This window comes from Lathyrus oleraceus, chromosome 1 (assembly GCF_024323335.1).
Source record: "Lathyrus oleraceus cultivar Zhongwan6 chromosome 1, CAAS_Psat_ZW6_1.0, whole genome shotgun sequence".
In the NCBI taxonomy this organism is placed as follows: Eukaryota; Viridiplantae; Streptophyta; class Magnoliopsida; order Fabales; family Fabaceae; genus Lathyrus; species Lathyrus oleraceus.
Genome location: NC_066579.1, coordinates 7,688,579 through 7,699,933, shown reverse-complemented (window position 1 = coordinate 7,699,933; position 11,355 = coordinate 7,688,579). Strand labels below are relative to the sequence as shown.

The window sequence follows — 11,355 nt, the reverse complement described above, 5'->3', positions numbered from 1 at the left end:
AATGACCTTAAGTGTCCAACTATCAAATTTCACTCCTTTAATTTTGTCTTGCACCTCACACAACTCGTTGACCCAAATAAATTTGAGAAAGATTCAACTCTACCTTGTTTGATTGCAGTTTCACTCACCTAATCTTAACTTGATTGAAGAACATTCGACTAACCCTTGAACCGTATCTTTGTCAATTTTAGTCGACACTTTAATTATTTTTAGGTGTAAATAGTAATTAAAGATTGTGGATACAAATTCTAGAGGCTTTACTGTACACTGATGGGAGTGGGGGACTTTGTTTGATTGTGCCATTGCACTCATGGGAGTGCAATCCAGTCAATCTTCTCAAATAGAAGTTTAAGTCTGCGCATTGTAAATCAATAACCTTGTTACTATCTGCAATGGATTTGGAGTTCAGATGTTAATTAAGCCAACAGAGATAACCACTCATTGAAAAGCTGCACAACTATACATCCATAATATACTTCGGTATATGGCAGCCTAGCATTTTATCACAAAGCTACAAATACAGTATAGGCAAAAAAAAATTATCAAACAGTGATACCAAAACACAAGTATGCTTCGGATACATGTAGTATAGGAATAGGATGACACATTGAAAGCAACTAGATAAAAAAATTTGACAGGAGCAAAGATTCCCAACACTGAACCAAACACTATCAAAATACATTAAAAAAACAAAATAATCTTACAAAGATTTTATCTGTGCCTGAATGGCGGATATACCCCTGGCTACCAGCCCAAGGTCCAATCATAATAAATGGTATATGTTGATATTTGTAAATATAGTATTAAGAATATGTGTATATCGAATAGTCCCACATCGACTATATCATGTAATTAGTTATAATTTCTTTATATATAATAAAGTCTCCGTAGTGCTTTTCAAGACACACGGTTATTCAAATGTCTCTTAGTCTCCTAATTCAACATGGTATCTAGAGCCTGCTAAGAGGCAATTCTTTCTTCGCCGTGCTTTACCCGGTTGACCCACTGTCTTCCGGTGAATTATTATTATTATTATTATTTATTTTTTTTGCAAACCGTGTCATCACTCCGGTTTGCCTCTCACTTTTCAAAATTCTCCGGTTACCTTCCAGCAAAAGCGCCTCTTCCGATCCAGCCGCTCCCCACTTTTCATCGGCAGAAACCTCCGCACGTGACAGCACCTCCGACGGTTGATCCCGACAATTTTTCCACCGCTCCACTCTCCATAGGGTAATTGTTTCAGATCCGATACTCATGGCTACTCCTCATAACTTTACGCCAAACTACGATGATTTCCTCAGGTGGTATCAAAATTATCAGAACTTAGATTCTACTGCTTCGGTAGCACACACTGGTAATTCATCTGCTTGTCTCTCTCAATCATCTTCTCTTGGATCTTGGATCCTTGATTCTGGTGCGTCTGATCATGTTACCGGTAATAAAAATCTTTTCTCTTCCCTCTCTACATCCGGTTTCTTACCTACTATAACTTCTGCCAATGGTTCTCAAACCCGATCTGAAGGGATTGGTTCTGTTCAAATTCTACCTTCTCTCTCTGTTACTTCTGTCCTCTATGTACCTAATTGTCCATTTAATTTACTCTCAGTCAGTCGTTTAACTCGTTCTCTTGATTGTAGTGTCACCTTCACTAACAATAATGTTATCCTACAGGATCGGAGTTCGGGACGGACGATTGGTGTCGGATGTGAGTCTCAAGGCCTTTATTACCTCTCAGTGTCATCTCAGACATGCTCAGCCAAAGATTCTCCACTCACTATCCATGCTCAGTTAGGTCATCCCAGTCTTTCCAAACTACATAAGTTGGTGCCAAATTTATCAAAGGTATCTAATTTACATTGTGAGTCGTGTCAGCTAGGGAAACACACTCGTGGTCAGTTTCCCAATCGAGTCGATAAACGAGCTTCGTCCCCTTTTGCTTTAGTTCACACCGATGTTTGGGGTCCCTCGCGTACTGTCTCTACTCTTGAGTCTAGGTATTTTGTCACCTTTATTGATGATTTTTCACGTTGCACGTGGTTATTTTTAATGAAGAATAAGTCTGAATTATTTTCTATTTTTGAACAATTTTATCAAGAAATAAGAACTCAATTCGGTGTGTCTATCCGTACCTTAAGAAGTGATAATGCCCGTGAATATTTATCCCAACAATTTCAGAATTTTATGTCACGCAATGGTATTCTCCATCAAACATCTTGCCCTCACACACCTCAACAAAACGGGGTAGCCGAACGCAAAAATCGGCATCTTGTAGAAACCACTCGAACCCTACTTCTCCATGGTAATGTTCCACTTCGGTTTTGGGGGATGCTGTGCTAACGGCATGTTACCTTATAAATCGCATGCCCTCATCTGTCCTTAACAATAAAATCCCTCATTCAATCCTTTTTCCCAATTCCCCACTTCACCCAATTCCTCCTCGAGTCTTCGGGTCCACATGTTTTGTACACAATCTCTCTCCTGGTCTTGATAAACTCTCAGCTCGATCACTAAAGTGTGTCTTTCTTGGTTATCATCGATCCCAAAAAGGTTATCGTTGTTATTCACATACTTTACAACGATACCTAGTATCGGCCGATGTTACCTTCTTCGAGTCGGTTCCATATTTCGAGTCCAGTCACGTAACTCCAGAACCCATTCAAGAAAGTACTCCCACACCTTTTCCGACAGTTGTTAATGTCCCGCCTGCCATTATCCCCCATTAGTCTAGGGCTCCTGACCCACCCACTTCTCGACCACTTCAAACATATCAACGTCGTCACCCAACGTCTGTCGTTCCTGTCCCTGAAGTCATACCTGTCCCTGAAGTCATACCTGTCCCTGAGGTCATTGAAAACTCTCATCCGACGCCTCCGTCATCACCGGATCTGATCCTGCAACCTGAGTCCGATCTTCCAATTGCCCTTCGAAAAGGTATACGTCAAACACGAAATCCTTCTCCACATTATATTGATTTATGTTATCATCGTCTTTCCCCTTTGCAGTATACTTGTTTGTCTTCTTTGTCTTCTGTTTCTATTCCTAAAACTCCAGGTGAAGCATTATCTCACCCTGAGTGGAGGCAAGCAATGATTGATGAAATGTGTGCTCTTCAAAGCAGTGGTACCTGGGAACTGGTTCCTCTACCCCATGGGAAATCTTTAGTAGGTTGTCGTTGGCTTTATACAGTGAAGGTTGGTCCAGATGGTAAGATTGATCGATTTAAAGCTCGTTTGGTAGCCAAAGGATACACTCAGATTTTTGGATTGGATTATAGTGATACCTTTTCGCCTGTAGCCAAGATGGCATCTGTTAGACTTCTTCTAGCCATTGCAGCCATTCGACATTGGTCTCTTCATCAACTTGACATCAAAAATGCTTTTTTACATGGTGATCTTGAAGAGGAAGTATATATGGAGCAACCACCTGGATTTGTTGCTCAGGGGGAGTCATCGAATATGGTGTGTAGGTTACGCAGGTCTCTTTATGGTCTTAAGCAATCTCCGAGAGCTTGGTTCGGCAGATTCAGCACTGTAGTACAACAGTTTGGTATGATCCGTAGTGAAGCTGATCATTCTGTTTTTTATCGTCACTCAGCCCAAGGGTGTATTTATCTTATTGTGTATGTAGATGATATTGTCATAACTGGTAGTGATCAGCAGGGTATATTCCAGTTAAAGCAACATCTCTCGAATCAATTTCAGACAAAAGATCTTGGTAAACTTCGCTATTTCTTGGGTATTGAGGTAGCTCAATCTAAAGATGGTTTGGTGATTTCTCAGCGGAAATATGCTATGGACATTTTGGAAGAAACAGGTTTGTTGAATGCTAAACCAGCTGATACTCCTATGGATCCAAGTGTCAAACTACTACCCAATCAGGGGGGGCCTTTATCTGACTCAGGAAGGTATAGAAGATTGGTTGGAAAGTTGAATTATCTCACCGTCACTCGTCCAGACATTTCTTTTGCAGTTAGTGTCGTAAGTCAGTTCTTAAACTCCCCTTGTCAGGAACACATGGATGCTGTTATCCGGATTCTGAGATACATCAAATGTGCTCCAGGAAAAGGTCTAGTGTATGAAAATAAAGGACATACTCAGATAGTTGGATACTCCGATGCTGATTGGGCAGGGTCACCCATTGATAGACGATCCACCTCTGGGTATTGTGTTCTTGTTGGAGGAAACCTTATATCCTGGAAAAGTAAGAAACAAAACGTAGTTGCAAGATCAAGCGCCGAGGCAGAGTATAGGGCCATGGCAATGGCAACATGTGAACTTATTTGGTTAAAACAGTTGCTCAAGGAACTTCAAATTGAAGAAGCAAGACCAATGACACTTATTTGTGATAATCAAGCCGCATTGCACATTGCTTCAAATCCAGTCTTCCATGAGAGGACCAAACATATTGAGATAGACTGTCACTTTATCAGAGAGAAAATTGAATCAGGTGACATCGTCACAAACTTTGTCAACTCTAATGATCAATTGGCAGACGTGTTCACAAAATCTCTGCGAAGTCCCAGAACTAATTATATATGTAACAAGCTTGGTGCATTTGACTTATATGCTCAAGCTTGAGGGGGAGTGTTGATATTTGTAAATATAGTATTAAGAATATGTGTATATCGAATAGTCCCACATCGACTATATCATGTAATTAGTTATAATTTCTTTATATATAATAAAGTCTCCGTAGTGCTTTTCAAGACACACGGTTATTCAAATGTCTCTTAGTCTCCTAATTCAACAGTATACATGCCCGGACTCATAATCTTGATCATCAAATTGAAATAATGAATCACTAAGATTGAAACCGGTAATAGCTTCAAAAAAAATATCACTGGGATAACTTCAGAGTCCTCAAAATTCAAATGTCGTGGCTCAACACCTGTATTTGAAAGGATAAAGTTTGTGTATTACATCTACACATATTACACTTGATTCAGCACATTACTTTCTCGACTGAAATGGTTTATAAGAATGTAGAAACTCCGTAACGCTTGTTTATATATGTATCCACTACATGAACATTTGATACCTTCTTGTTACACTATCTGAGAACTGAGAACTGTCTTGCTATCTACTATATGTTCCCATAGGGCATGAACAACTGGAAGAGATAAAAGGAATCACACTATATAAAGAAGCAAGAATGTGGGAAGAAAGAGATAAATTCAAATATATTATATATACATACATTGAGTAATTCAGACTGCTACTATCTACTTATTAAAGGCCCAGACTCCTGCTTTTGGGTAGGTTCATCAGCCACGAGAGCATTTGATGGGTCTCGAGAAGCTTCCTTTTTCAATTTGAAATTATTATATGCTGCTACACCTGCAATGGCTGTATGAATATTTACAAAAACGATTAGCCGCACTCACAGTTACAGAAGCTGCTCATATTTCTTAGTTCACATTTAATAAGATATAGAGCTGCTTCATATCCAAAAGCCTTACAATTAATATTTGCATATTGTACTACTAAACTTTTAATTTGAGTACAGTATTTGTACTTTCTCTAAGGAATATTTTGTCAAAAATCAAACATACCGCGTACATTTAATCAGCTCCACAAACTTGTCTCCACAATATAATAACCAGACACAATAATTTTCTTTATGAATTGAGACTTGGTTTCTAAAAAACACTTTGGAATCTAACTAGTCTGGATTGAGCTGGGTAAACCCACATAGAGCCAGGGGGATAAAACTCTCCAAGTGCACTGTGCGTGCCTCTCTGTTACATCCACAAGACTTAAATCTGACGCATTACTTATATGAAACCATGTTACCTACTATTACCTTTTAGACCGATAATGTTGATAAACAAAATAGAATACAACACACATTAATCTCCACATAGACCCTAACATAAAGGGATTAAAAATGAGAAACCTAGCGATTAATTGATCTAAGATTTGCTCACAACAATGTCCATAATGAAGGCATGTATTTGTTTGCTAGATTTATATATGTTAATATGCACATAGGCTTCCAGGAAACGCCTAATACTGAACTGCCCAATTTTCCTGAATTGTGGAATATCTTTGAGTACGCTAAATCATTTGAGAGAAATGTTGTGAAAAATCCTCAAGGGATAATCAAATGAGAAAGGAAAATTTAGAAGGTTAAGCATTATGAGATACTTACCAATTCCATAGCCAAACAAATTGATGGTTGTTAACTTTGTGTCAGCAAACAGAGCAGCAGACAGTAAAACAACCACCCAATCCTTAACAACTCCAGCAACACGTATGGTTAAAGCACTCGTATGTGTAATCACAAGGAAAACTGACAAGTTTAAAGCAAATGTACAAAGGCAATTGAGGATAAGCAAAACAGGTGGGAAGTTCCATGTTCCATGGTCGTCCATCTTTGATCTCTCTAAAAATATCCATGGAAGGAATAAGCAGAGTGCACTGCAGAAAAATTCAAAATTATTTTCAAGCCATCAGTTTACACACAAACCATTTAAATTTAGCAGTAATAAGTAAAAATATAAAAAGAACACTTGCCTGCAGGGACTAACATAATACATCACAGATATAGGATTCAACTTAAGACCTTTTCTCTTAACAAAAATTTCCATGAAGATAAGTCTTAGCGCTTCACCAACAACACCTCCCATTTGGTAAACTACTCCAACCCAGTTTATATTTATCTCACCATATGAAGCTACTAGAACACCAAAACTAATCAATGACATGATCAAAAGCATTTTGCAGCTCATCACCTCAAGTCCTACAGCTACTCCAAGCACAAAAACAGCCACAGGCACTGTAATTTGCATTTAAAGAACGAGAGAATGTGCAGTTAGTTGCAGTATTGGAGGAAAAGTACAGCATATGTATGCAATCATAAACTGTACACAGCCAGGGCAAGTTGATAAACCAACAAATCTGATTCTTTTAAAAGGTCGCAACACACATTCGCCCCTTACATTTATTTTAGGTTTCATGTTGGTTCCCTACATTAAAAAAGTTTCAAGTTGGTCCCTTACATTACTCATATCAGAATAAGTTCATCATTTCCGTCAAACGTTAAGTTAACTCCGTTTAAAATTTCCATGTGGCTTACAGGGATGTATACGTGGATAATTCGAAATAAAAAAACACAAATCAGTTTATAATAATTTAAATAGTAGAAAATAGGATTGGGGGTAATTTTGTTTAGGATTTTCTTAACCTTCCCCCAACCAAATCTCCCTAATCGACTTTCTCCATTTGTTTGTTACAGATTATAAGAAAAGTAATTTTGATGCTCAATAATTTAGAGATTAATTCTTAGAGATTTTTGTAAAAAGCAGAATCTTTTGTTTGTGTACCTAAACAAAAACCATATAGAAAATTATTTTTATGATAAGCTACTAAAAACAGGTTTTCATTTGAAGCAATTTTTAGATTATTTTCAGGTTCTCATTTTTTAAGAATCTCTAACAATCTATGTAGCACCGAAACTTCTGAAAAAAGGTGTGTCCGTGTCGGACACCTGCACCGACACTTGTGTTTACCTTTATTCATTTTTTCAAATTATTATCGGTGTCGCCATATCAGTATCGGGATCGTGTTCGAGGTGTCTGTGCTTCATAACAAACAGATGAAAGCTTCCAAAAAAAATTTTTTAAAAGAAAGTCAATTTTTCACAAAATAAGCTGGTAACAAACGGGTCATCGGTCAAGATTTTCAATTTATAGCTTTATTTGTGCAAGTGCAGACGCACCAGGCAACTTTTTCCGAACTAGTCCGTGTAGTCTTTGGCACTCAGCTTTTACCTTAGTAATTTTTTTACACCCTTCATATGCTGCTTGTTAGCCACTTCTCATACTCATGTTCTTTTCTTCATTGTGAATTTCAAACTCTTTGGAGGCAACATGAAGTTCATATATAAATGAATTAGTTTCTCTTTCGCATGATTCTATGTTGTTCTTAAGATTCTCAATTTCAGCCTCGGCAGGAGCTTTTTCTTTACTTAATTAGATTAGCATGTTAGACCTCTCTTGCAAGGACCATGACAGTGCCTTATTTTCGGCAGCAGACCTCATGAGTTCCAGTTCAAACTTAGCTATATTCACCTCGAGCTCCCCTTAATCTTGTCTGATTGCTTGGTTTTCGACAGAGCAACTTCCTGTATTTTCTGTTCCTGTTCTTCCTTTGTTTTAGAAAACCCTAAACAAAATTATCCCCAATCCTATTTTCTACTATTTAAATTATTACTAACTGATTTATGATTTTTTTCCCATTTAATTATCCACTTAAATGTGGACCTGATAGCCACATGGAAGTTTTAAATCGAGTTAATTTAACATTTGACTAAAAGGACAAACTTACTCCGACATCAGTTGCGTAAGAAACCAAATTGAAACTTTTTAAACATAGGGGACCAGCTTGAAACCTAAAATAAACGTAAGGGACCAAGCATGCAATTTAGCATATTAGTAATACACAGGATCACAATTACAATGACTTACTAATTGCCTTCAGCATTTGTGCAAATGCAACGGAAATATACAGGTAGGCAGTATTTCCAAGCCAAAGAGTCATTGCAAACATGGCCCCAATCGGCACAACTGAAGTAGCATATCTGTAATAAGTAAGATATAATTATAACTGGAATTTGGAGACATCACAAGTACTGAATGAAATCAACTATTAAGGTACATAGTCTTGATGTTAATAAATGTATGTGCAGAGCATTAACACATAAAGACACTCGTGCGCGCAATGTATGTGCATATCCACAAGTATTTAACCGGCCTTATCCATTTTACAAAACCAGTGCATGTAACATATAATAATATCAATAACAAGTAATTCAAAGGGCCTAAAGAAAGATGCAGAAATTTCTGGAGCTGGTCACTTTGCTACTTGATTAGCACTAGTGTTAGTTTTCAAAACATACTGTGGCAGATAAACCTAAAACATAGAAATTCACTTGTAGAGTAACAAAAGGCTGGAATCCTTGTCTGAAAACTGCCAACACAAATGCTAAAGGTGTCGCTATCCATTTTGAATTAGTACACAGGAAATCAAATCCTTAAGCTAATATGTCACAGTGTCACCCCTGGAAAAATAATCCTCTTGATCGAAATCCAAAATTAGTCTTGTTATATCTCAAGTACCTTATAAGACATTTGTGACACCTCACACCGGGTACAGACTTTGGGCTTTCATTAAGAGATCTTGAGAAATGAGATTGCAAGGATATATCATCATCATCATCATTTATTTCTGCAGATCATCAGATTATACCTCGTAAGAGGGTATATCTTCATTGACTTTGATTTTCTTCTCCAATTCCATATCTTAAGTGGATAATCGGTCAAATATGAAGGCATACAACCAAACACGGAATTTGCAGCTCATACTATTAGTTAGTAACCTTTCTTAATTGGCAATGTATTATCTTATGATCTCACTTTTAACATTTCAAAGACCAACAACCAGAGAAAGTAAAACAACCAAAATATCTATATATGAAAACCAATACATATATCAGCTATAATTTACCGAAACTGTTTATTTACTCACATTTCAGAAGTCATTCCCTCTTCAACCTTCAAAACCTACAAGAAGTAGAAAATTAATCAGCATTGCTTGATAGCAATTGATCAAGTAACACACTACATCAAACATTGAAACATACCTTTAAAACTTTGGTTAATACAAAACAAACAACAGAGGAGAAGACCATGTGAAGTAGAGTCAACGCCAAAGGATATGGAAAGTTAATTTCCTTAGAGGACAAAACCCACTGCAGACAACAACATTGAAACCAAAATCGATCAGATACATAACATTAGTGCGACAGTGCGCATTTTCTCCTCACTTCTCAAATCAAGCATAACCTAGAACCAAACAGGACACAATAATCCTTCCAAGGACTGCTCTAAAGACAGCCAAACAAAAAAAAATATGCATCAGATACATAACAACACGTGTTCACATTTTCCTCGTCATTCATTTCTCAAATCAAGCGTAATTCTTAAGCAAAATAGACCATATCAATACTTCCAAAGATCACCCAAAAGACAGCCAAACCATAAAAATTGAAAATAGAAATCTAAACAACAAGCACGGACTTAAGGTACTCAGCTATTACCACCACTGTAGCACTTCTGAAAAAAATATGTGTCTGTGTCAGTGTCTGAAACCGATACCGACACTTATGATTACATTTAATTTATTAATTTTTTCAAATTATTATCGGTGTCGACGTGTTAGTTTCGGTATCGTGTTTCAGGTGTTCGTGCTTTATAGATTACCACGGTTTACCACTAGCATTCCACCACCCACCCGCAGACACGCACGCACACGGAAAAAGAAATTGCATCAAAAAACTGCTTAATCACTTCAATTCTCTTAGACTCAGTCCTATTTCAGAAGACATTCACATCGCAATCAAACAAAAAATGGTCAACTACTGCTAACAACTTCCAAATCCTCAATTCCTTCAACACAATACAATATCAGATTCCAATCAACAACACAAGCCTTACCAAAATTCAACCTAACCTAACCTAACAAAAACAAAATCGAATCCTACCTTACAAATCAACACGGAACCTTTTTCGAAACACGTTAATATACTTTCTAGCAGTCCAATTTCACGCGTATTAACCGAAAACAAGCATAGCATACAAATCAACAAGAATGATAACTAACTTTGTTGAAGAAGATTTGACCGCTGGAGAGAGCAATGTAGAGAAGAAGATAAGCGTAGGTGAGGAAACCTTCGTTCTTCGGATCCGCCATTGTTGCAAACTCGGAGTTTTTATTGTTTATGGTTCGTTTTTGAGTGAGTTTCTGTTTTATTCAAATCTGCGTCATGAATTCAATGCCCAGGAAGATGAAGAAGGAAGCAAAGTTCACAGATCCTGTTGAGCGGAGGATTATACGTATAATTTGGGTTTCAAAGATTAATTACATTACATCTTAGTCAAACAAATTTAATTAATTGCATAATTTAATTGAAGTAGTTAAGGGATTAATTATTGTAAAAGTTTTTCAACGCGGATTCATCATCATTTCGCTCGTTTGTATTATTTTATAAATTTTTAAAATAAAAATCAAATTTATTTAAATATCCAACGGTCATGATTAACGTGTAAAATTCTTTTATCCTATTAGTGTATTTCAATTAAATTCAAAAGATAAACGATTTTTATAATGAATATATTAAGAAGAATATTATTTTTAGATTATTGAATTCAAAACTCCATATAAATTGTTTTGGTCAAATTATAATATTTTTACTCTATTAACAAATGAAAGAAATGTATTTTACAACTTTTTAATTTATTAAATAATTAATATATTTCATTTGTTTATTATTATTATTATTATTTAATTAATGTAA

General features: G+C 36.6%; 1 protein-coding gene across 1 annotated transcript; it reads right to left on the bottom strand.

Moving 5' to 3' along the window:
• Positions 1-4,819: 4,819 nt before the first annotated feature.
• Positions 4,820-10,938, bottom strand: LOC127120193 (probable sugar phosphate/phosphate translocator At3g14410). The gene is made up of 8 exons (XM_051050636.1): positions 10,662-10,938; positions 9,643-9,750; positions 9,528-9,562; positions 8,468-8,580; positions 6,516-6,777; positions 6,151-6,419; positions 5,197-5,345; positions 4,820-5,109 (listed from the first exon to the last, which is right to left on the bottom strand). The coding sequence occupies exons 1-7, from the start codon at positions 10,749-10,751 to the stop codon at positions 5,218-5,220; spliced, it is 1,005 nt and encodes a 334-aa protein (XP_050906593.1). The 5' UTR covers positions 10,752-10,938; the 3' UTR covers positions 4,820-5,109; positions 5,197-5,217.
• Positions 10,939-11,355: the final 417 nt, after the last annotated feature.